Genomic DNA, 27,068 nt, shown 5'->3' with positions numbered 1-27,068 from the left:
CATGGTTTGAACTCAAGAAAAAAGAATTCTTTATTACTGTTTCTCAGATTCTAGCCCAAACTGAGGTCAGAGGGAAGTCGGTGGGCTGGTGATGAGTAGCTGGAAAAACTCAGGTTTCAACATGGCTTTATTCTCTCTTTGGGTGCAAGCCATACATACAGCATCAGCAGGGTAGTTATACCTTTTACAGGCAATAGTGGATCCGAGCCAACCACAGGCTCATGTGAGTGGTCACCTAACGTGCCTCATGTGGCATGGTTACATAATGTGCAGAGTTGTGCGCCTACACTCCAAACCCACTGAGTCAATGCTGCACCAGAAGGCTGCCTCAGCCTAATCCTGACTAAAACGCAGTCATTTCCCTTACATTTCACCCCCTAGGCTGAGGGGAATCTTTCAGGTAGGGATACATGCCCATAGGGTGGAGCCCTTAATCCATAACCCACAGTAATAATATAGAAAGCAACAGCTCACTGCTAGGATCTTAGCTGTACTACTTATGACTGTTAGGGCCCAGCATAGGCCAGAACCCAAGGATGCCCACCATCTCTGCAGGGGGTTGTCAGTAAGGCTCTCAGCTCCCTTAGACTCCCATCAGACCTCTTGGAGGCCTGCCGTTATGTTCTGCCACTTGTCGGGAATAAAGGTACAATATTGTGTTCTTAAAAGGGCAAAGGTGCCTCCTTGTGCAGCATGTTTAAGGCCATTTGGTCTTGCAACACCATCTTTCTCATCTGATAAACCTCATCTGTTAATGGGAGGAGGGCACGTGTAATGCAGAGCCCGAGAAGCATGCTCTGCAAGAGCAGTAACTTGTGCTTCTACAGCTATGACGCCCGCTCCAGGGATAGTCACGGTCAAGGAGTAGAACCACCAGGAGGCTTGTTGCACTCACAAAAACTGAGTGTAGCGCCTCCCAGTAATGCAGTTATCTGGGCAGTGTGGAGAGAACAGTGGCACCTACATAAGACCATCTCCAGGTCCAACATCCAGTCCACTTCACTGGTAAGTAAGGCCAGCCTTTGATCCCATAGACCCATAAATTCCCAGGAGGCACAAAGTGCATTGGGGCCCAACCTTGGTGGGTCTGCTTGTTCCACCACATCTTTGGTATGGTGACATGCGTTACGTTTACGCAGGCTGTGACAGGTACCCATTCCACAGTGGTATTATCCCATCGTTGCTCTATGCACTACGACACCTGAACTGAGGGTACTACATGTTTCTTCACTAACCAGCCCCACCCATCATAAATGCTGTGGACCAGCCAGATGGTGGGAGTGCCATGGGTCTTAGAGTGTCCTTTGTCTAAAGCTTTCTGTGTTGTGTTCCAGGCATCAACCATGGACCCCATGTCTCCAGCCATGACTACTTCTTTGCAGACACTGAATGTATATGTCAAGGCAAGCCATCTGTAGCTGCCACTGGAAGGGCAGTGAAGAGCCAACAGTTGGAAACACTGCTCACCTCAGTGTAGGTGTGGGCCCAGTTTATAATGAGCTGGAGCATGTTAACCTGCGGTTAACATGACAGAGCAGACACAGCACTAACAGAGATAAATCACGTCCCTCAGGCAAAATTCAGGCTAACATTTCATCCATGCATAACAATGCAACTGCCAAGAGCTTCTGCCCTGGGCGATGGTACCACGCCTTCTGAGCTCCCCATGGTTCCTGTGAGTCCTATATCCATGCCAAAGTCAAGGGGGAGCTCATAATTGGCCACACAGACAGTGCATATGTCCCCCGGAGGAGATTTCTTCCCTGGTCATTCCCCTCAGAACAGACAACCAGAGGGGCCATGTATTGAACGCCCAAGGGGTGACATCCAAGTCATACTGTAGGCCCTCCCTACAGGAAGCTAGAGTAGCCAACCACCAGCAGTGGGGAGCCTGGAGGGTCCATGGCCACAGCCGGGTTTTCTGATCCCTTGCCTTCAAGGGCATTGGGGCAGGCACCAACAGGTTACTGTTCTTCTCCGTTCCTGGTCAGAGGAGGTCATCTTTAGGGTGTATTTGCAACTGAATAGGGGTGGTGGCCTGGTGTAACAAAGCCTCCACCAGGGTCGGACTGCCTTTCCGTGACCATTCAAGGTTTGATTCCTTAATTCCTTTTCTGAGCTGTGTCCAGCTTGGAACTCCAGCCCTGCAAAGACAGGGGTGTGACATGCAAGCTCTTCAATTCTTGAAGAGCCTGTAATATCGCTTCATCATATCCACAGTGTGGGTTGTATGGCATGTGGAGTCCCCACTTTCTGTCCATTTGTTGTGCCCATTGTTGTACTTGTTGTCCAGTGAAATGGGTTCCCTATCACTCTCAACGGCCAGAGGGTAACTATACAGGGCACATAAGTGTTGCAGGACCCGGATGGTGTGCTGTTGGTTGGCCACCCTGCAAGGGTAGTTGGACAACAGGCCTGTGGCAGTGTCCACAGCTGTTAGCACCTTGCGACTTTGGCAGTGGCCCAATGTAGTCTGCTTATCACCTGGTCAAGGTCACTCGCCCTATTGTCACTTGTTGTGTAACATTGGGCAGCTGCCTCCATTTAGGGTATGCACTGAGGACATGCTGGGCATTTCTGACAAACTCAGGGACAGACCCCAGTACTTATTGTCCTGTTACATCAGTTTACCCCCCATGTGTTCCAGTTTCTGGTATAGCCACAAGGCTACATATCATGTAGGTGCCAAGTAACCATTGGACCTCGGCCAAGACATCTGCCTCATTGCCAGGGTGGCCAGAGGCATATGGCCAATGTGATAAATAGTTACATCTTTCTGATGACCTATTTCCCAGAGGTCTTGCCATATGGCTTTGCCCCACATGGGTCAGTGGCCGACTAGCCAGTTCTGTAATTTCCAAGTAGTTAACCACAAGGGTAAGCCTCGATAGATTGTGCAGCTATCATTACAGATTACCTTAGGTGTGTCCTCCTTAATGATCACCATCCATACTGCTCTAAGTTCAGCCAGTTGGCTGCTTTGCCCACACCTGGTTTCAAACCATATAGTGTCAGTACTAGGTTGGACTGCAACAGCGGTCCAGGTAGCACTAGCACCTCGGCTAGACACATTGGTGTACCATGCCCCATCGGGAATAGCGGGGAGTGCCCTTCCTTAAATGAGGTCTAGGGGTACCTCAGGCCCCATGGCCTTCTCTTACATTAGGACTACAGATCCTAAGACCTCTTGCAACTCTGCTGCTAAGGGGCTTGTACTCAGCAAAGTTTGCTGCTTCAAGTAGTCGCCCCACTTTGCCAAAGTGGATGTCTGTGCTGTCCCAGTGCGAGAGTCATTACCCATGAATGCAGCCATCCCGTTATTGGGTAAGCCAGCCACATGATGACTGTAGCCCATCTTGTCACACTTTCACAGGACTGAAGGACAGCATATGTAGCTGCTAGCTGTCTATCAAGGAGTATCGGAGCTCAGCTTCTTTCCATAGTTGAGAACAAAAGCCTGCTAGCATTCTCAGGCACTCTGTGTGCCGCCATAGGCCACAACCAAGACCATCTGTGGTCACACGCACATCCAGCTCAAACAGGGGCCCCTGGTCAACTACCCTTAGGGCTTGTGCCTGCTTAATAGTCTGGTTGGCTGCCAGGAAAGCAGTCTCAACCACATCATCCCAATTCCAGGTAGCTCCCTTCTCTCTTAACCATGCAACGGTTTATCATTAGAGCTAAATGGGGCAGAAATGCCAGCCAGTATCCCAGGAGGCTCACAAAAGTTTGCAGCTGCTTCACTGTGGTGGGCCAGAGCCATGCCTGAATTTTGGCAACGATGGCCTCTGGTATGGTCTCATCTTACCCAACCAGTTAACTCCCAAGAATTTGGCAGATAATCCAGGTCCTTGGACCTTGGATTCATTGATGGCCCAACTGCATACTGCCAAATGTTACCAGAAGAGGGGCACTGCCACTTCTAAATCTACAAGAGAATCAGAGGTTGACATAATATCATCAATATAGTGGAATATGGGGACCCCTTCTGGACATTGCCAAGTGGCTAAATCTGTGGCAACAAGACCATGACATATGATGGGGCTATGCATATAGCGCTGTGGCAACACTGTCAAAGTCCTCTGTTGTTCTTCCCACGTGAAGGCGAACTGTCCTGGCTCTCCGGAGCAATGTCAATGGAGAAAAATGCGTTGGCCAAGTCTGCTATATAGTGGTACTATCCAAGTTCCATTGTCAAACAGTCCATCAAATCCATGATTGACGGTACAGCTGCATGCAAAGGAGGTGTTACTTTATTCAGTTCCTGATAGTCCACTGCCATCTGCCAAGTTCCATCAGGCTCTCTAACTGGCCACACTGAAGAATTTTAGGGGTTATGGATGCCACACACTATCTGCACCTCCTCCAGCTTTTTAATTGCCCCAGTTATCTTCATATGCCCACCCAGCAAATGGTATTGATGGGTGGAAGTAACCCACTGAGGCTGCGGCAGGACCTGAGTCTGGTGGTGCTTATGTCGGTGCAGCACCAGCTTCACCAGATGCACTCAGAGTCCGAATGCCCTGGCCATGGTTTGTAATGCCAGGCCATGTAAAATGTCCACTCCCAGAATGTATTCAGGTATGGGGGAGACATACCAGTATATAAACAGGGAGCCAAGCGGTCAATGCCAAGGTACAGAGATACAAGTTTCACTTCCACTGCCCAACCTTTATAATCCTCAATGAATACAGCCTTGCCTGGTAACTTATCTGATATCCATAAACAAGGCTACAGTCTGTGCCAGTATCTACCAGTACCGGCACACACGGTACAACAGTGCGGGACCAGTGAATTGCTAATTCCACATGTGGCCTCTGGTCGTATGGTATCCCCCAAGCTGGGCACCTTGGCCAGTTCCCTAATCAAACAGAAAACCCTCTACATTTCAGCTTGGCTGTAGCAAGTAGTTCTTGAGCTGGAGCAAGCGGGACTGGGTCACACAGTAATGTCCTCCTCCTTGGCATTTTCCAGAATTGCTTCTCCAGAGACAACTGTCTACACAAAGTTAAGAGTACTTCATAGGGTAGCTTATTGATTTTCTCTCAGTCAGCCCTGGCCAAAATCAAATCTACCCACATCTGTGAGCATGGCACTCATTGTTGAAGCCCCCTTTTTGCCCACAAGGGAGCCCCCTGCGGGCAGGGCACCTTCCTCTTCTTTATGGCATGAACCCCACTGATGGCCTTCTGCTTCCCCAGAGCCACCATAGCAGTGGTCACTTCATGTATTCAGTGCCCTAAGTACAGGGTGAAGACAGCAGCTAGGAAGCCAAAGGTGCTCGGGTGGAGAGGTAAAATGTTCAGCATCTGGCCCCCAGGTAGTCAGGTCAAACATAGCCTGCTGTATAACCATCTTCTGGATGACTTGCACCTCAGTTTCAGATATTTCACCAGTGTCATTCCACACAGTCCGTATGGCTGTCTGTAGCCACTCAATCAGATGTGGTCACCTTGCCTTGCCACTAACCACCTGCTCACTTGTAGCCACTGAAGAAGGGAGAGGAGTCATGATGGAGGCTGGCTTTTCTATCCCAGGGGGGGAACAGGAGATATTATCTGCTCCCTCATCCTGCAAATGAAGCGTCCAGGTGGGCAGGGGATCCCCTGGATGCTGGCAGCACTGCTTTCCTAATTCCTGCAACTCAGTTGGGGTATAGGCAATATATGAATTGTGTTACATTACGGCTAGGGAAAGGTTCCTGAGCCCACCCTTGGGGCCCCAACGGCTGTTCATGATCTGCCTTTTGACTGACCATTGAGCAAGCTTACAACAGGGGTTTCTCCTCTATGGTATCAGACTAAGTGGGGATCTCTGGCCTAGACAGTGGACCCAGGCCTGCATTCAGGGCAGTCTCTTTTTCCAAGCTCTGAAGCCAGGCCTTCAGGCGCTCTGCCTGTGCCTGGAGGTCCCCATTCATGGCAGCCTCTAATTTCTTTTCTGAGCTGTGTAGCTAGGCCTCCAGGTGCCTTGCCTCCACCTGGAGGTCCCTTACCTATGCTGCATCCCTCAGGGACTGGGTATGTACTTTTTATAGCTTAGTCAAAAACACCCATCCAACTCTGCTGGCAAAGGCTCTCTCCTTCTCGGTGCTCTGTGCTTCCAGCTGCTTCAATGCCTTCTCCATGCTTACAAGGAACCCATCTACCACTGCCCAGATTTCTACCAGAGCCCATCTGAGCAGTACCGCTGCCACTGGGTACCACAACCCATGTTGTGGTCATATGTCCAACCTGGAATCAGCAGGGGCCAAAGGCTCACTCACCTCGGGATCCTGCTCACAGTGCCAATTGTCAGGTTCTGTCCCAAATTGAGGTCCAAGAGAAGTTGGTGGGCAGGTGACGGGTAGCTGGAAAAACACTCAGGGAATCATAGACAGTTTCGACACGGCTTCATTTTCTCTCTCTGGGCATGAGAAAGTCTTTCGGGTAGGGATACATGCCCATAGGGCAGAGCCCTAAATTCATAGGCCACAACAATACAACAATACACAAAACTACTTATGACTTTTAGGACCCAGCATAGGCCAGAGCCCAGGGATGTCTACCATCTCTGCAGAGGGCCATCAGTAAGGCTCTCAACCACCTTAATCTCCCATGAGACCCCTTGCAAAGCTGCTTTTATGTTTTGCCAATTGTCAGGGATAAAGGTACAACATTGTGTTCCTAAAAGGGCACAGGTGCCTCCTTGTGCAGCAGTTACCATGTCTAAGGCCATTCAGTTTTGCAACACCACTTCAGCTTACTCCTGACTAAAGTGCAGCCATTTTCCCTTATGGCTTGGCATTTACCAGCTGTTACGTAATTCTCAATGCCCTTGTATTTGAAAAATGTTGATTCATTTCAAAGCCTTGTGGTGGTGATACATGCTCTGGGGTAAATGACTGATGAAGCGCTCTGTGAAAAAGCATCTCTACTCAGCATTTTCGTTTAAGCAGTTTGTCAGTATTCACATTCAGAGGTGAAATGGGATGATTTCTGTGAAAGATGATTATGTTATTTTTGGTTTGCCTTAATTTATATATATATATATATATATATATATATATATATATATATGATGGATAGATATATGCATAATACATATTATATATATATATAATGTGTGGGTACATGAGTATACCCTCTGGTATAAACTGAAAGTCAAGTTTAAACATAGCCTAAAGAATTTTACCATGCTTAGAGGTTATTGAAAGTAGCCATAAGATTTTACCAAATATTATAGTTTATAATTACATTTGAATGCCAGGTTTGAAGAATTTGTTTCACACTTCATATTAAGTCACTTTTCAACTTTACCACCATCTTCTTTTGTTGGAATTCACTTGGGGTGGCTAGCAAAATATTAGGGAAATATTGGGGAAAGTTAAAATTATAGTCTCAAACCTTTTGGAAGAGTGATAGGTTTTATTGGAACAGGCCAAAGGCAGCCGGTCCATTACATTAGGGAAAAGATAGGGACTGTTAAGAGGCTTTCCCAGTTTAAGTCTGTTTACTCCACATCCCTTTGTCTCTAGTCTGTTTACTCATGTGAACTCTGTGCTGTATGCTCCTCTCAGGGGGAGGTAAAGGGGAATTACCTGTTAATGGTGTTTACTCTGGGCCGCAGAACCCAAAGTTTTTATAATTCATGAAACCACTCTTTTAACCATGTTAATTACCCACAAGCATGTTAACTTAAACCCTCTGTTATAAAATTTTTACTAAATGAATGTGTAGATGTACAGGGAGTCTTGGTCAATTGGAGGCAATTGCTCTCTGAAAGCAGCCAATGATCATCCCTAGCCTACTTGAGTCACTGAAATAGGTGTGAAAGTGCATTTATTCATCCGTCACTAAGTCAGGGTCTGCAGGACACATCACTGCAGGTGGTGATCAGTGTCTCATTCCTTTATCACACTCACTTCCACTCAAATTGAATACTGAGAGGAGGGTGATGGGGTTGATGTTCAACAACTTTCAAGCTTACATGTAATTTTGGAACAATAAACAGTGACAGAAGAGCAGTGAAGATCCCTGGGTTCCCTCCACATTGGCCACTGTGGATAGCTTGGAATATCATGACATTCCATCCTAAAGCATGAAGTTTGTTGTGTTTGCTATGGTTCAAGAGCAGATTTCTAACAAAATCTGTAATTTAGAGTAAGATGCAGATTGCTTCACTAAAACGACCTGCCAATACTTGTAATCTCTTTTTTTTTTTTTTTTGAGACTGGGTCTTATTGCTTTGTTTCCCAGGCTGGAATGCCATGGCATGATCTCGGCTCACTGCAGCCTCCAACTTCCAGGTTCAAGTGGTTTTCCCATCTCAGTTTCCCAAGTACCTGGGATTATAGGGGTGTGCCACCACACCCAGCTAATTTTTGCATTTTTAGTAGAGTTGGGTTTTCACCATATTGGCCTGGCTAGTCTTGAACTCCTGACATCAGGTGATCCACCCACCTCAGCCTTCCAAAGTTCTGGGATTACAGGCATGAGGCCCCGTGCCCAGCCAATAGTTATAATCTTTATGTGTTGTGAGTTGTGAGATCAAGTTGCATTGTAAATTCATAAATACGTTCATCATAGCAACAGTATTTAAAATGTGGTAAATGGTTGAATTCCAGAATGGCTTACTTTTTTTAAAAAAGCTAGTTAGTTTTATAATCACAATTACTTCAGAATTTTTGATAGTTGAAAGAGTTGACCCTTGAACAGTTTGGGGTTTAGGGCCTGTACAGTCAAAAATCTGATTCTAGCTTTTGACTCCCCTCAAACTTAAGTACCAACAGCTTACTGTTGACCATAAGCTTTACTGATAACATAAATAATTAACACATTTTTATGCTATATGCATTAGATATGGTATTCTTGCTATAAAGTAGGCTATAGAAAAGAAAATGTTTAAAAGAAACAGTGAAGGGATAATATATGTACAGTTCATTAAGTGGAAGCAGATGACCATAAATGTATTTATCCTCATCTTCATGTTGAGTAAGCTGCAGAAGAGGAGAGGTTGATTTCACTCTCTCAGGGCTGGCTGAGGCAGAAGAAAATCTGCATATAAGTGGACCCTCACAGTTCAACTCCTGTTGTTCAAAGGTCAACTATACATTTTTTTGTGTGGAGGTACCCTTTCATACATACATGGTGTTGACCTGACATTTTAGTTTGTTAGTAAAAGGTTATGTCCATTGTGTGCAATTGCTTTTTAGCACTTGTGAAACACTTTACTGCTTGTGAACTGAGCCCCATTAGATGTAATTGAGAAGCTCCGCAATCAATTGCATCAGGATGAGCCTTCACAGCCATGGTGAGGGAGAACCAGGCAGCCCTCAGTGATGCCCTGAGGCTGAGACTAGGCTCCCTGCCTAACTTAGGTAAGACTGCCCACCTACCAACAAGCGATTTGATTAATCTAATCTGAGTTACTCACACACATCTTGTTACAGAAAAAATGCTACTCATGCCATGGCCATATGAATATCACTCCCAGGTCAGAGTGAATAATGTAAAGCTTTTAGATGAATAGCAAGGATGTGAATAAGATTCTTATGAAACTAATGGAATCAGAATTTTGATGAATGGAATAAAATAAATAGGTAAAATGTATTGGAAGCTTTAAGATATTACCACTATCTTAAAGCTTCTTGATTGTTTTTCTATCTAATTCTAATACTGAGTTTTCAGATTGTAAGGCTGAGACTACTGTGTGCTGAAATTGGTTGGTGAACAGAGATATTTGTTTAAAGTACCATAACTTTAATACAAAGTGGTGTGCTGAATATGTTTAAAAAAAAAGGTGGCAGGGAGTTTTCACAGGTTGGTCACTTCACACTCACCAGGCAACTGCAGATTGGGCACAGAGACTGAGTACCTGCACGCTGTGGTGGGCAAGCCAGCACAGCCTGTGAGCCAGCTGGGCAGGGTTGGCTTCCTGCCTCTACTTCAACCAATGGGCTGGAAGCACAAGTAAGGGAGAATGCCAGCATCCCTGCTAGTGAGACTTCTTTGTTTACATTTGTTCACTCCAGTTCAAGTTTACAACCCCATTCCCTCTGCTAAGATTCTGGGCCTCAGAGATGATATTGTCCTGAACCACCTTGATTTTCAGTTAGGTGTACAGATTGCATCGACCGTCACACTCCATTAAGTTGAGTAGAATTTTTCAGATGTGCTTTACTTCATAACGTCATATTTATCTACTTCTATTTAATAAACACAAAAAATGAACAATTAGCATGCTAACAAATATGAATATATCATATGGGCTTTTTTTTTTTTGAGGTTTACTGGTTTATTATAAAGGATACTGCAAAGAATCCAAGTGAAGAGACATGTAGGGTGAGGTATGGGGGAAAGGCACTTAGCTTCCCTGTCCTCCCTGGGTGTACCACCCTCCAGGAACCTCCCTGTGTTCAGCTATTAGGAAGCTCCCAACCCAGTCCTCTTAGGTTTTTTTTTTTTTTAATTGTACTTTAGGTTCTAGGGTACATATGCACATCATGCAGGATTGTTGCATAGGTACATACATGGCAAGGTGGTTTGCTGCCTTCATCTCCCCATCATCTATATCTGGCATTTCTCCCCTCATTATCTCTCCCCACCCTCCCCACCCAGCTGTCCCCTAGCCCTCCTCCCCCCACTGACCCCAGTGTGTGATGCTCCCCTCCGTGTCCATGTGTTCTAATTGTTCAACACCCGCCTATGAATGATAATACACAGTGTTTGGTTTTCTGTTCTTGTGTCAGTTTGCTGAGAATGTTGGTTTCCAGATTCATCCATGTCCCTACGAAGGACATGAACTCATCCTTTTTTAAGGCTATGTAGTATTCCATGGTATATATGTGCCACATTTTCTTTATCCAGTCTATAGATGATGGATATTTGGGTTGGTTCCAGGTCTTTGCTATTGTAAACAGTGCCGCGATGAACATACGTGTGCATGTGTCTTTATAATAGAACACTTTATAATTCTTTGAGTATTTACCCAGTAATGGAATTGCTGGGTCAAGTGGTATTTCTTTTTCTTGGTCCTTGAGGAATCACCACACTGTCTTCCACAATGGTTGAACTAATTTATACTTCCACCAACAGTGTAAAAGTGTTCCTATTTCTCCACATTCTCTCCAGCATCTTTCGTCTCCAGAATTTTTAATGATTGCCATTCTAACTAGTGTGAGACAGTATCTCAATGTGGTTTTGATTTGCATTTCTCTAATGACCAGTGATGATGAGCAATTTTTTTATGTTTCTTGGCCTCATGGATGTCTTCTTTTGTAAAGTGTCTGTTCCTATCCTTCGCCCACTTTTGAATGAGTTTTTTTCTTGTAATCATTTTTAGTTCTTTATGGATTCTGGATATTAGCCCTTTGTCAGATGGGTAGATTGCAAAAATTCTTTCCCATTCTGTTGGTTGCCGGTTCACTCTAATGATTGTTTCCTTTGCTGTACAGAAGCGCTGGAGTTTAATTAGATCCCATTTGTCTATTTTGGCTTTTGTTGCCATTGCTTTTGGTGTTTTAGCCATGAAGTCCTTGCCTATGCCTATGTCCTGAATGGTTTTGCCTAGGTTTTCTTCTAGGGTTTTTATGGTGTTAGATCTTATGTTTAGGTCTTTAATCCATCTGGAGTTAAATAGGGCTTTTTTTTTTTTTTAGATTAGATATCTATTCAGTATGCATTTTACAAATATATCTTAAAGCTATATCCCTGCTACCTAATAACAAATGTATGTTCTCATTTAGAAAAAGAAAAGAGATACATATGATATGGAAGGTAAAAGTGCAGAAACCTGAGTCGATTGATAAATACCAATTATTTCATACATGTGAACAATTCACAAGATGAAAAGGGTTGCAGAACTCTGCTTCTCCCATTTTCTAGCTATCTCTTTTTCAGATATCCTTTTCCTGAATAACTACTACTCTGTGTAGAGTGGAGAGAATTTTAAAATTGGAGATTATTTTAACATCCTAGGATAACTGAGGTTATATTTATTTTCATATCCTCATGTTCACCAAATTAGCAGAAAAAGTTGACTACTTATTATTTTTGGAGACAATGTCTCACTCTGTCACCCAGGCTGGAGTAGTGCAGTGGTACAATTATAGCTCACTGCAGTTTCAAACCCCTGAGCTCAAGCAATCCTCCTGCTTCAGCCTCTAGAGTAGCTGGTACTACAGGCGAGCAACACTATGCCTGGCTAAGTTTTTTTTTTTTTCCTAGAGACAGGATCTGCATTGTCCAGGCTGGTCTTGAACTCCTGGCCTCAAGCAATCCTTTCACCTTGGCATCAAAAAGATCTGGGATTACAGGCATGAACTACCACACTTTGCTAAAAGTTGATTTAAAATTGCATCTGTAGAATTATAACTAGCAACTTTTAAGACAAAGAAATTAAGAATTCAAAGTCATCATTAAAATCAATTATTTTAATTGCTGAAATTAACATACATAATGAACTAGGTGAGAGAGATCACAAGTATTTGGATGAAATTTATAGTAAATCATCCTATTGCTGGAGACAGTCATGAAGAGCTCCATCCTGTTGACCTGCTGAACTGAAAGGGATTGTCACTCAGCCTTCAAGGACATGCACATCATAAAGGAGGCCAAGCAAAAATCAAAGCGAACAATAGCTACATGTTTGGAAAATATACATCAAATTACACAGACAAGAGTTATGACCAGCTGTGTACCTGCTCAAGTGGGAACATTTTAAAAGATGACAGTCACCCATGAATACTGAAATGTGATGGTCAAGTGGTCCATCAACAACACAGATACAAATGGAAATCATTAAACTTTCTGGAGGGGCCATCTGATAACAACATCAAGGCCTGGGTTTTTCCCAGTGGGAGTTTTTCTTCTTATCTAGATAAGCACAGGCAGAGATGGGCTGGGCAGTGGCTGGTTTCTGGATGCAGCCACACTGACTGGACTTAGCACTGCAGCTCTTCCTCCTTGGTCCGCCGGGAGCCTCCTGCCAAGCTCTGGGCGCTGGCATGGGCCGTGGAGCTGAGGACCTCCTCAAAACTGCCTCCATTAGGGTTCATCCCGCCTACTTTCGTCTGAAATGAGCAGATCCACAAAAATGCAGTTAGTTGTTACTATCATTTTTGTAATGTTTTTATAAGAATGCCAAAAGCTGGATTACTTTGAAATTCAGAAATACTTTCTATCTTTAGAGACAAAAGACTGTAGAGAAGTTTTGTTTCCTTTAGCAGAGTGCTAGAATGTTATTCATACTTGGGTTCTGGGATAGGATTCCAAACTTTAATTTTGCACAATTTTAGCAACTCTCTCTTTATCTCTTCTACTTCTAAAATTTCAGTCCCTCCAAGAGGATAATCCAATCCATGGACTTGGAACTTCTATCCCCACTCACCCAGAGAGAACTGATCTAATCAAAATGGAATTAGATATTTTTTATTAATTCCTCCAATTTTAGAAATGCATAAACATCCTTACATGACATAAACAAGATTTTTTTGGGAGTTAGCAGGACAATATGGATTTCTGGCAAATGCCTTTTGAAAAGACAGAGTGGCTCAATGGAAAATGATTTCTCATTTCTGCTCTGAAAATTGGAGATGGATCAAGCCATAATCACTGGTGATTTCACATCATCTTAGGTAATTGCCTTTTGATATGGTTTGGCTACGTCCCCGCCCAAATCTCATCTCAAATTGTAGTTCCCATAGTCCCCATAAGCCTACCAGGGAGGAACCTGGTAGGAGGTAATTGAATCATGGGGGTGTTGACCTCCAAGCTGTTCTTATGATAGTGAGTTCTCACAAGATCTGATGGTTTTAAGGGGCCTTTATCCCTTTTGTTCAGCACCTCTCCTTCCTGCCACCATGTGAAGAAGGACATGTTTACTTCCCCTTCCACCATGATTGTAAGTTTCATGAGGCCTCCTCTGCCCTGTGGAACTGTGAGTCAATTAAACCTCTTTCCTTTATAAATTACCCAGTCTCGGGTATTTCTTCATAGCAGCATGAAATGGAACTAATACAACCTTATAGTAGGAATATTCCTTACAATGCAGACATGATGCTTTACGAGGCCTTTTTCGTCTATACTTGCTATTGACTAAGAATAAACACGAAGGAATTTACTTACAATTTTAAAATATGGCTATTTTGAAAATTTCCTTATGAAAAAATACTGTATACTTAATCGTCCAAAATGCTTAGTACAAGTAGTTACATTGGCCTTCCCTCCACTGTTTTTCATAATGTAGAAAAAACACTTTGAAGCAGGAAAAGGAGATATAGAATAATGTTGCTATTGCCAAACTGACGTTGATGCCTCACTGTCACCAGAGTGATCACTCACAGACATCAACAACACTGAGGAGTGTGTTCATGCTGCCTGGCCTGCCCTTTAAAAAATATAACCAGGGTTCAAAAGCAGTTCCATCATTACAAAACATACTTTTCTCCAATTGTCACTACAATCTCTTTCTGCCTCTTTAATAAATTTTTTATTAAATTAAACTTTCCACTCTGCTTGGTGTCAGAAAACTCTACCTGTAAAGGGCCAGACAGTAAATACTTTAGGCTTGGAAACCATATTGTTGCTCTCACAGATACTCAAATGAGTTCTGGTAGGAAGTAGCCACAGCCAATACCTAAATGAATGAGCATGGCTTTCTTTTCCTTCCTTCCTTCTCCCTTTCCCTTTCCCTTCCATTCCTCTCCCTTCCCTTCCCTCTCTCTCCCTGTTCTTCCCTTTCTCCCTCCCCTCTCCTTCCTTTCCTTTCCTTCTTCTTGAGACGGAGTCTTGCTCTTCACCCAGGCTATAGTGCAGTGGTATGATCTCAGCTTACTGAAACCTCTGCAATTCTCCCTGTCTCAATCTCCCAAGTAGCTGAGATTACAGGCACCTGCTACTATGCCCAGCTAATTTTTGTATTTTTAGTAGAGACAGGATTTCACCATGTTGGCCAGGCTGGTCTCGATCTCCTGACCTCAGGTGATCCACCCACCTCAGTCTCCCAAAGTGCTGGGATTACAGGCATGAGCCACCATGACAGGCCAAGGCTGTGTTTCAGTAAGACTTAATGTATGGACACTGAAATGTGAATTTCATATAATTTAATTTTCACGTCACAAAATATTATTTTTATTTTGATTCTTTTTCAACCATTAAAAAGTGTAAAGCCATTCTCAGCATATGTATCATTCAAAAGAAAATGCCCAGCTTAGTTTGTGGACCTCCGGCAGAGCATTGATTCTTCCTCCCTTCTGTTATCTTAACACTGGGAATAGGTCGGGGGAAGGGATGGTTTCCACTATGTGATTTTTCTTTACACTTATTTCTTCCCTGAGAGAAATAAGATTAATTCAATGTAATCTACTCTATTAATAGCTCCCTCTCTCCTTTTTTTTTCTTCCATTCACATTCTCTTTTGCAATAGAAGTAACACACAATATTGAATTCAGTGAATACCAATTACTGATGTGTTCTTCTGTTCTTTGTTTCATTCTTCTCTCCTGTTTCTTGATTTTCTCAAAACAGAGTAGTAAAGAAGGAAGAAATGACTTTGTAAAAAATCAATTTGGCACAGAAGGAATGGAATAAGAGAGTTTCCTAACCACATAGGTTTAATGACTGCCTACTGCAATACCTTAGGTAAGGACCTGCTTAAGCAAAGATGTGAATGATAAAATTCTCCTGAAACCTTCTCTTCCTAATCATTTTTCATCCAAGTATTTGTCACTTTGTCCCCAAAATTATAATTGTTCTTTGCATAGAATTTCATTTGAATTGCTGAGTTGGGCTTCCTAATCTCTCATAACAAAATAACTGATTGAAAGGACAAAAAGAAACAAAACATGTAAACCTGCCCTTTCTTTTTTTAAGGTTTTGGTCCAGGCCATGTAATGTATTTATTATTTAAAAAAGAAGGCACACTGAAAATATGGTAAGCTTGACATGGATGCAAAATCATTGGAAGAGATGTAGTTACTCATGACTCATTGGGATATGTAGAAGATACCAAAGGTGGTTTCACAGGAGTTGGTTCTGCATTTGCTTGTTTGTTTTGGATGAAATAGAAAGCATGCTCCGTGACTATATAGGTGACACCAACTAAAGTGTCAAGTAATACACCTGGCAGAAATGAATTTTATAGGACTGGAAAATGGTTTCATGGAAAAACAGACTACAGAATTGGATATAAAGAAAGAACAATGGATTTGGTACAAGTGCCACATGGTACATGACAGATTGTGTGGGAAGATGGCAGGAGTGGACCTTTATAGCAGAACTCTATTTCTCACAGAATATAAATATGATGATGATTCCTTATCAGCAGTATTTTCAAAAATCAAATATAAAGCAGGGCATGTGAGTGGAAATGCAGCACGTAAACCTAGAAGAAATTCTACTCATCTTTACTGATTCATGAGTCATTCCCTCAACAGAAAACAGTCTAAGGAACTTAATTAAAGAATAATATAGACATTTTGGAGATTTAGAACACAAAAGTAAACTGCAGAAAATGAGCTATATAAAGAAGGGTTATACATATCTCTTATTTAGTCTAGCGGAGGGGGGAAAAGGGACTGAGAAATTTGTAATTATTGAGGAAATGGTAGGTTTGACACAAAGCGTGATTATCAGCTATTCTCCATTGCCTGGGTGGACAGAAAAAAAGGGATTAGGCTTTGGCTGTGCGATAGGAGGTGGATGGGATGTGAGTCTTATTAAACCATGAACAGTCATACAAACAGAATCACTTTCAGGAGGTCTCCACCTCCTGAAGGCTAGTATCTGGTGGGCTGGGTTAGTTATATGCATGTCTGAAGGAGGCGGCAGGCTATACCTTCTATCCCAATGAGGTGAGAAAAGTGAGAAGCTGAGCATGTGGATCAAACACTTAAATCCTATGTGAGCCGTGAGCTTACCAGAATTTCCTAAAAGCAAATGAAAATGCCTTGTTCTTTAATCTTCTTTTGCTTCTTCGTATCTCCTTCTTCTAAAAAAAACCTAAAAAGTACAACTTCCCCTATATCAAAACTTGTCTAACAAGCAATGGAATCCATCCTCATTGTGTTGTCTAAGGAGGCTGAAAACCAAATGTTTAGAAACTGACTCCTGGGATTTTTGAGCCTTTTGTTTTAATATTCTAGCAAGAGAAATGTTCACAACATTGGATGCTCCTCCCTTTATGAAAATTTTCCTACCCATGGGGCAGTTTAACAGCTCCCACTGGTCCCTGCATGCTCAGTAAGTGATGATGTTGGCATGCAGAATGGTGAAACTGCACAGCTGGAACCTGCTGGTGAATGAAACTGATGAAGGCATGGTAAATGCTGAATAATAATTTCATTATTGGCCGTAAACACTTGATTATGGGCCTAATAAAGTAGAAATAGAAGACTATGTAAAAGACCCTGCCCTAAGAAAAAGACTCTCCGGGTCAAAATCCATAAAAGCACCTGGGACCACAAGTAAAGAATAACTTACAACCTCACATACACTTATTGGGCAGCACATGTGACAGCAGCATGGAGACACAGGATTCAGAGGCAACTGAGTAATCAGCATGGGATATAAACGTTTTTGATCTGGTTAAAGATCACATGTATTCTTAATTTTCCCAGTTATGGTAAAATACAGAAATGGATTGTATACAAAATAGGGATGATGATAGCAAGATGTAATTAAGTCATTAAATGATACTTTTAAAAATTATCTTTGTAGTTTTAGTGATTTTTCTTGTTTTAAAAGTTCAATACATTTTAAGACTAGACTGATTTCATTTTTACTCTTTTTATTCAAACTTACCTATGCTCAAACAATAAGTCCAGTGAATTTTTTTAAAACCCCTACACTGTAATAGGCACATTTTTCGTTTATACCCAGGGATGAAATGCATTATTGCATTATTATAAAATGCATTTTGTGACTCAGTTATGTTTTTTCTCTATGATAGCCATACTGTGCCATGCTCAATACCTGAATTTATAAACTAAGTAGCTGAATGGGTGGTGGATACATAGTCCCAAGTTTGTTTATACTGGTCTATGTCCAAACCAGAGCAGCTCTGAGCTGTTTTTGGACTTCCATTCATACTCTAAAGTCAGACTTCATACAGCCTTTATCCTATCCACAGTCGTCTCTCACTTACCTACTTTTGAGGGGATAACATTAAGAGATTAAATGGTAAGCACATACCCCAGTTCACTTTAATGAACAATTCACCCCTGAATGGTTTATACAAACAGCTCTAAGGATACGGTAACACTGTTCAGTCATGGTTTTATTCATAGATGTATATGTGAAGGAAAAGGTCTGACTTGATGCAAGCCTGCCTTGGCCCTGCCTTGACTTTGAACTAACCGCAGCGATGGCTAAGCTGTCCTGAGTACATGGACCCACTCACACAGAATTCACTTCATCTGTACCTTGAGGCTTGTGACAGTTGTCTCAACCCTCTCCTCAAATGATTTGAAAGTAGGAGAATTCCTAAAATAACAAAAAAAGAGAGGTCAGCTCCAAAGACCTAGCTGTCTTAGCAACCATGCTGTTTGGTTTTCTGCTCATATTTGTAAACCTGGCCTCTGCAACAGAGCTACCTGTCAGCTTGCCATCTACCCCAACCATGTTTTAAAATGTATGTCACTTCTGATAGCTTAGGTTCAGAAACCATAACCTGACATGGAATTTTTCTAAGTAAAATGGTCAGATACTCAACTGTACAATAAATAATGTGGTATTTGTCAATGACACAACTATACTAATTCCATGGTATACTGTCAATCATTTCCAATGAGCCAGTGGAGCAATAGATAGCTTTAAGTTTCCATTTAGCATTTATTGTTTCTATCACAACACTCCTCTTCCCAACTCAGGTTTTTTAGTAAGCAATGGAAAATCCATACAAAGAATGTCATGTTTGAGTTTTGCCACTTGGCATTTTTTTTAGTTTTATTTCAGCAAATGTGAGACAAGACAGAAATAGCACAAGGAAAAAAATGTTCATATTTTTTTTCTTTTCCATGCCTTAAAAAAATAATCATTTTGACAGCTTCCATGAAGTCGTGTTTTGGGAAGTTAATGCTTTCATTATTTTAAGATAAAACATACCCACTCCCTACCTAATGCCTTATCTAAATGGCATTATTAGCATGTGTTATTTTTCCTCGCACATAGGATATATCTATTTGTTCTCTTACTAAACAGGTTTTTTTGTTTTGTTGTGTTTTTTGATAAAGAGTCTTGCTTTGTTACCCAGGCTGGAGTGCAGTGGCACTATATCGCCTCACAGCAACCTCCACCTCCTGCCTCAGCCTCCAGAGTAGCTGGGACTACAGGCACCCACCACCACACCTGGCTAATTTTTGCCTTTTTAGTAGAGATGGGGTTTTACCACGTTGGCCAGGCTGGACTCAAACTCTGACCTCAGGTGATATGCCTGCCTCGGCCTCCCAAAGTGCTGGGATTGCAGGCGTGAGCCACCATGCCGAGCCCCTAATGCCATTTTATTTGTGACACATTCATTGTGAAATAATCTATACATCATCTTGTTGCTTTAGGCGTTAAAAACTTCATTTGGTGCTTTCTGGTTTTCTATATTGGATTTGGCCCCCTGATATTATAATTCAATGACATCACTACCATTAAAAATATCAACACCTCCTACTAAAGAAATAGGAACTGAACTAAGTGTATTTTAAATCTTGTATCCATGTCAGCTTTGAGCAGCAACAACTGCCATCATTTTCAGATCAAATAATCAACTAAATGTTGAATTAATAAGGTACTTGTTATTCTCTCTTGAGTGCAAAAAAAAAAAAGTAAAATAAGAAGAATGGCCTAGAAAAACTTTATAAAGGAGAATGGCTATAGAATATAGGTTTCATTGTATGATGCAGAATGAAGCATCACTCTTATTATGCTCCTAAAAGGCAATGAACATAGATGTTTATGAGTGAATCTGGGGATTGTCTCCTGAGTCTTTGATGCTCCATGTGGTCAGAAATGTATCTGCCTTCAGGCTGCACAGATCAACACTGGTGAGTTCAGAGGATCCTGACATGGCATCACACCTTGTATATGACTCAAACATGAGTTAAATTCCTATAAGTAATCCTCTACAAACCTGTTTCATGATGAAATATTAGTAAAATTACACTTGAGTGACTCAAAAGGTATATAGTTATTGGCACTTCATTTCCATTGCAGGTTTTATTTGACCAAGCCTTCGCACATGACTGCCTGTCATTCGTCAGTTACAGAGGCCCACAGTGAGGAAATGGTTCATGGGTATATGTTAGACAAGCAAAATAATTTTTTTTTCAAGTTAGTTTCAGGCAAGCTCATGCAGACTGCATTTGACCCATAAGCTACTACCAGATGACTTCCTGGTTCACAGGGCAAAACCATGTTAATTTTTGCAAGCCATCTTCTGACACCCAGATTTAAAATTTGACAAGTAAAGGAAAATAGAGCCTTAGGTTCCAATACCCAACTTAGACGTTCTTTTTTTCTTTTTTTTTTTTTGAGACAGAGTTTCGCTCTTGTTACCCAGGATGGAGTGCAATGGCGCGATCTCGGCTCACCGCAACCTCCGCCTCCTGGGTTCAATCAATTCTCCTGCCTCAGCCTCCCGAGTAGCTGGGACTACAGGCACGTGCCACTGTGCTCAGCTAATTTTTTGTAGTTTTAGTAGAGATGGGGTTTCACCATGTTGACCAGGATGGTCTCGATCTCTTGACCTCGTGATCCACCCGCCTCGGCCTCCCAAAGTGCTTGAGCCACCGCGCCCGGCCCTTAGACGTTCTTAAGTTAGGGGAACAAGCCATTCAAAGATGAACTAAGCAATCTTGAATCTGTACTCCCTGTTTACCACCAAATACAGAGAACTAACAACTGTGGTTAAATTTCCAAATCAGCCAATTAACCACATAACCCCAGTGGAAAGAGCCTTCCTTCATAAGATGTAATAGAACAGACATTTGTCTAATTAAATTATCCTAGAATACATGCTGGAACAGGGAGAAACTCTTTAATCAGATTTAATCAGATGTACAACTGTAATCAGATTTAATCAGATGTACAAACTTTTAGCACTGCAAATGACCCTATGAGGAATTTGGCATCATGACAATTAAAAAACACAAAACACAGGAAAAGATTATAAAGAATTTGGCTTCAGTGGTCTCAAATTATTGAAACTAACTGAACCCCCTCTATAAAGTATTCAAACCACAATATTAACATAAAGCAGGTAGAAGAAGTGTAGCTCTGACTGAAGTGGGGGAAGCTCCCAGAGGCTTCATCTCTAGGCAGCCTTAGGGCTCAGTGGGTGGAGGAGGCACCTTTCACAAGCAGCTAATCTGGTTCTAGCCTCTTATTTTAAAGATGATGAAGCTGATACAATTGAGGTGATTTTCCCGAGTGGAAAGTTAATCCTAGCCAGAGCCTGCATTTTCTGATTTTCAATTTAACACTCATTCCTATCTTACTATTAACTTAAATTTTATCGGAGCATCACCATGCCATGGAAACTTGAAGTTAAGTTAGGAATGTCCTTCTCACCAGTTATGATCTGGAGAGTAATTGTGCTGACATTTTATTGTTTAACAAACATCTCAACTTGATATCTACCTTAAGAATCCTAATGATATCCTTTCTAGAATTTTAGCCTTCTTAATCTCCTATCCTTTCATTTAAACTTTCCCCCAGGCTGGCATTTAATTTTGCTGAAATAAGAAACCCAAGTGTACCTTTGCAAGATCGGTTGGCATGTTCAGACGCAGTGCTAAATGCTTTATGTAGGTTCTTTTGTTTGTATCTCTCAAACACCATATGAAGTAGGTCTTATTTCTTGCGATATATGGATAAAAGAATCGAAGTTAAGTCACTTGTCTTGGGTCACACAGGAAAGGCTGGATTTAAGACAGGATGTCTGGTCAAAAGCCCAAACTACACAATTCTACAGAATTATCAGTCTTTTCTTCTGAATAACATCAGCAATTTCCTTTCACATAAAATAGGGGAACCCCATAAGTAAATCTAAATAAAATAACACCTTAAACCCATTCTGTAGTCATATGATATAAAATATTTTACACACATTACCTCATAGCAGGCATACTTATGGAATGGCGAATGGAGTAGCTTCAAAGCAAAAGCAGATTAAAGGGGAAAAAAAAGAAAAAAGAAGAGAGCACAACATAAGTACATGAAAACCCCCCTATTCATAGTTCTAAAACAGCAATTCCAAATATCTGAAATATTCCTGGCCCATCCAACCAAGATGATATTTGTTTTGTTGGGTATAATGGGGCATTGTCGGCTTTCAAGAGTATAAATGAAAAGTAGATGGTGGAGCCAGGGTTGCATCTTATTTTACTTTCTACAGCCTTCTTTAGCTAGGAAATCTGTGAATGTCTGGTTTCTCCTAGGTGAGCCCAGTAGCCCATGGGCATCTTCTACAGGACCAACCTGGGTCTCTACTCCCTTCTGCTCAGGAAGACAGTAAGGAGCAAAGGGCAGTATCCAGGAAATAGAGCCAGGCGGGTAGGAGCTAATCACTCCATGGTAGAGAAACTGGCCAGAGGAATGCAAGAAGCTTACATAAGACTTTCAAGGAATCACATGCCAGGGAAACACAATTCTCCTAGGCCAATATGGGGTCAGGGACTTCTGCATCCATTCGGGTTTGATTGTCAAGAACATCTGGTACAAATACAAACATTCCTGAGAATTTTAAGAAATTTAGCTTTCTCATCCTATTAATCCTAGTAGCCGATTCATCTTTGATCTGGTCAATTGCTTGTTACTTTCTACTGAGTCTCACTGATATATTAGACTGGACAGGGGGAGGAGCACAATGGGTCCATTTTCCTGGCCTAGTGCTGGCTCCCATCTCACGCTTTTCAACAGCACCCCTGCTTTCTCTTCTCTCAAGAAGCTATAGTTCAGGGACTAAATCTGTCACCCTTCACTGACAAAATCCACTGAGGGCATTATTAGCATGGATAGCACTTTGCTAGAACACAGAAAGAAAAGGACAAAGAAATTCAGGGGATACTTACAGTCTTACCCTAGACATTCCATTCAGAAACTATTAGGCAGATATTTCCTCAGAAATTATACTTTAAAAGCATCACTAAAATAAACACATCTGCATTACTAATTGGTGTATCTCTGTAAATACAGACCGCTTTCTTAGGAAAAAATTTAAAAAATAAAAGTATATAATAAGATTACAGCTAAAAGAAGGCTTAATTCAGGGGCTAGGGACTAACAGTTGCAAACTTCTTAACATATGCGCTTTTCCAGTAACCTTTCTTCCCTCCAACTTCAGAAGGCACAGAAAGTTGAAGGTGAAACATCAACACAAATTAACGGGTAAGAAATTCAGAGAAACATGACAATCTAGAGAAAATCAGTGTTTGTTTCTCAACTTTACATTCTAGAAGATTTACAAAATATATAACTTTCTTTCTTTCTTTTTGACATGGAGTCTTGCTCTGTCACCCAGGCTAGAGTGCAGTGGTGCAATCTCAGCTCACTGCAACCTCAGCCTCCTGGGTTCAAGCGATTCTCCTGCCTCAGCCTCCCGAGTAGCTGAGATTACAGGCTCTGACCACTATGCCCCGCTAATTTTTGTATTTTTAGTAGAGACAGGGTTTCACCATCTTGGCCAGGCTGGTCTTGAACTCCTGACTTCATGATCTACCCACCTTGGCCTCCCAAGGTGCTGGGATTACAGGCGTGAGTAATTGCTCCCAGCCAAAAACATACAGAACTTTCAATCTCCACTTGTTTTTTTCTTCTTCTTTCAATTCTAAGGTCCTCTGTCAACACGGGAAGAAATGGTGCCGAGAAAGAGACTCCTGAAAGATTCCTCAGCAAGTGGCATGGTGTAAATGATTCAGAAATGGCCGGGCACGGTGGCTCATGAGGTCAAGAGATCGAGACCATCCTGGTCAACAAGGTGAAACCCTGTCTCTACTAAAAATACAAAGCGTTAGCTGGGCATGGTGGCACGTGCCTGTAATCCCAGCTACTCAGGAGGCTGAGGCAGGAGAATTGCCTGAACCCAGGAGGCGGAGGTTGCGGTGAGCCGAGATTGAGCCATTGCACTCTAGCCTGGATAACAAGAGCAAAACTCCGTCTCAAAAAAAAAAAAAAAAAAACATTCAGAAATGAGATAGAGATAAGTTCAAATGTATTAGGCGCCCTGTAAACTATCTTCCTGGTCATGAACGCTCTCTGGAACATAGAGTGCAGTTTTGTTGGTTCAAGAACAGTGTGAAAGAAACAGAAAGTCCTGGGAAGCAAGTGGGCAACAAGGGAGTGGGCAGAGTCCCACACACAGCCCCGTGGTGCTTACCCGATGGAGTGAGACCTGCAGCCAGGCAGCACAGAAGAGAAGAGCAAGAGCAGAGTTAGCAAACAGGGATGCAGAGAAGCACCGCACTGCCCTTGGGGGTCCCCTTTCAAGGGCCCTGGAGCAGAGACAGGGTAGCTTCTTTTACCACTTTTGATTACACTGACGTTTTAACGTCTCTGTCAAATCATTTTACCAACTTAGGTTTTGCTTCTGTTATTCCTAGGAGTATATAACAATGATTGGCCTCTAATAAAATGTCATGCCCTCTCCAAACATTCTGTCCCCACCAGATCACAGTTTGAACAAATTAACTGAGAAGTTCCCAGAAGATGCCAACGCTGGTAGAGAAATGATTCCAACCACTTGTATTTCTTCAGAGTACTTTCCTAGGTGTGACCTCATTTTAACCTCACAGGAAACGTTTTGGTTAAAGGGGTATTAACAATGTTATTTTATGGATGGAGAAAGAGAGTGGGTAATTCCATGACAATGAGGTTAAAATGAGGATCTTACTTAGCTCAGGAAAACGTAACTTATTTTTACAAAACGTACAAATTAAATCCTAACATAATGCCTTTTTCTAGCTATTAAAAGGCCCAAAATCTAGGTTTTACAAAAGCTGTAAATATTAATTTAGAGTTATTTTAAAGAAGAACTGAGAGGTACCATTTTTTCTTCCAAGGTATCTGAATTTTGCTGGTAATCTTTTTGAATAAATCCAGAAATTTATTACCAGAACGCACAAAAAATTTCTAGCATAATTGATAAAAATGTAGAGTAATATGATACTTTCAACCAAAAAGAAGTCTAAAATAAAAGGTCTATGATCGAATTTTAACACATTCCTCATATTTACATATTGGCACATTCATTTTTGAACAAAAAAAATCAAAGCTTATGGATTTTTCTCATTTAAGGGCTTTTATTAAATTAAGCTTAAACACTTTAAAAATGACTTGTTTTAGCATAATTTTAAACTAAAAATTCTTTGTAAAACTTCTTGCTTTTACAGACTTACTCTCATTTATATACAAATGTTAGATATAGTTTGAGAAAAATATATACATGAAATATTATATAAATATAGCTCTGAAATTTTCAAACTCTTCAAAATATTTCAGGATTATATTTGAGTCTCTAGTAACATAGACTATATTTTCCAATATTTTAGCCACAGTTTATAATGAAAATGTTGTATCCTTTACATGGAGTTATAATTAGTGGAAAGTTTGGAAGTCCTGGCAAATAGGCCATCCACTATACTAAACAAAGCCACATTGAAACAGGAGGAAAGGCAGTAAATACAACCTTAACATTGTACCAAATTAGTGTTTAAACATGAATACATATTTAAAGACTGTGTCAACATATTACATATGTGAAACACAGTCTTCATTCTTCACTATTGAGAAAAAACAACGAACAGGGGCTATACAAAATACAGTGGGCTCCTGTTAATGTACTCTCTCTACTTTCTGTCATGTGGGGCTATCTTGTAACTAAGCTGGTCACTTAAAGAAAAAAACCTGCTATTTTTTGAGTGTATAATACATGCCAAGCTTTCTTCTGCTACTTTTATAATAGTACAATGATACTGCTATTCTTATCTCCATTTTATTAGTGAGAACCCCAGGTACAGGTGAGCTAACTTATGTCTGTCTTTCTCATAAATTGACCCTCTGAAGCCAAATAATCTGGGGCTTGTTATAAATGCAGATTCCTAGACCCCAACCCAGAGGTTGTTACTGAGGCACAACCTCTGAAAGGTGTAACCTAAGAATAAGTATTTTAAATAAGCTTCAGAGGTGTTTGTAAAATCACCTAAAGATGCAGAAGCACTATTCTAGTTAGCAGTATCACGCAGGGTTCCCAGGGTTCAAGTGAGCTCAGTATGTAGAGAACCAATTTTATAAACATGGCAAAATATGTTTTCTTGGGTATAACAGGTTATAGCATTTCCTGTTTTAAAGGATTATTAATTCATTTAGATAAATGTTATAATGCCATTAAAATGATTACAAATTTTATTTGTAATAAAATTAGGGGTAATTAATAATCCAGGGGGTTTACCTGTCTATCACATCTGCCTCTGAGGAAGTTCAACTACTTTTTATTATTGTGATATTAGTAAAAATGAAGATAAAACAATGTACTCAGATTCATGCATGTGTCCTTGTGAATGCCTAGTTGTTAAAATAGTGACTGTTGTACAGTCCAGCAATTTTTGAAGTAAAAAAATTTAATAATACATAAAAATATATCTATAAATGCAAAGATAGAAATATATAAATATTTGCCTCTCAGTGTCAAAGCTTTCTCTTTTTTTTTTTTTGAGACAGAGTCTCACTCTGTCACCCAGGCTGGAGTGCAGTGGTATGATCTGGACTCACTGCAACCTCTGCCTCCTGGGTTCAGTCCATTCTCCTGCCTCAGCCTCCCGAGTGGCTGGGACTACAGGCACATACCACCATGCCTGGCTAATTTTTGTACATTTTTTTAATGGAAACAGGGTTTCACCATGTTAGGCAGGCTGGCCTTGAACTCCTGACCACAAGTGATCTGCCTGCCTCAGCCTCCCAAATTGCTGGGATTACAGGCATAAGGCACCATGCTCAGCCCAAAGCTTTTTCTTTTTAATAAAAAAGTAATAATTTAAGAATCCAGGAAAGTAAATACACACAGATTTATTTCTAAAGAAGAAATTTAAATGTACTAAAAAAGTTTTT

At 41.4% G+C, this 27,068-nt stretch overlaps 1 protein-coding gene across 11 annotated transcripts in view; it reads right to left on the bottom strand.

Moving 5' to 3' along the window:
• Positions 1 to 12,393: 12,393 nt before the first annotated feature.
• Positions 12,394 to 27,068, bottom strand: part of TPD52L1 (TPD52 like 1) — a 107,953-nt gene continuing 93,278 nt past the window's right edge. For 3 of the 11 annotated variants that reach the window (XM_008994979.5, XM_078370776.1, XM_035296620.3), the window contains exons 5-8: positions 24,343 to 24,357; positions 22,080 to 22,118; positions 18,401 to 18,461; positions 12,394 to 13,051 (exon numbers count right to left, since the gene is read on the bottom strand). In XM_008994979.5, the coding sequence (XP_008993227.1) occupies positions 12,923 to 13,051; positions 18,401 to 18,461; positions 22,080 to 22,118; positions 24,343 to 24,357 (244 nt within the window). In that variant the 3' untranslated portion in view covers positions 12,394 to 12,922. Of the gene's footprint in view, positions 13,052 to 18,400; positions 18,462 to 21,724; positions 22,119 to 24,342; positions 24,358 to 27,068 lie in introns of all 11 variants that reach the window. The other 8 variants (XM_008994980.5, XM_008994986.4, XM_078370777.1 and 5 more) reach the window with 6 other exon arrangements.

Source organism: Callithrix jacchus, chromosome 4, assembly GCF_049354715.1.
Source record: "Callithrix jacchus isolate 240 chromosome 4, calJac240_pri, whole genome shotgun sequence".
Classification (NCBI taxonomy): Eukaryota; Metazoa; Chordata; class Mammalia; order Primates; family Cebidae; genus Callithrix; species Callithrix jacchus.
Note: the sequence above shows the minus strand (reverse complement) of the source record. Positions and strands in the feature narration are given on the sequence as shown.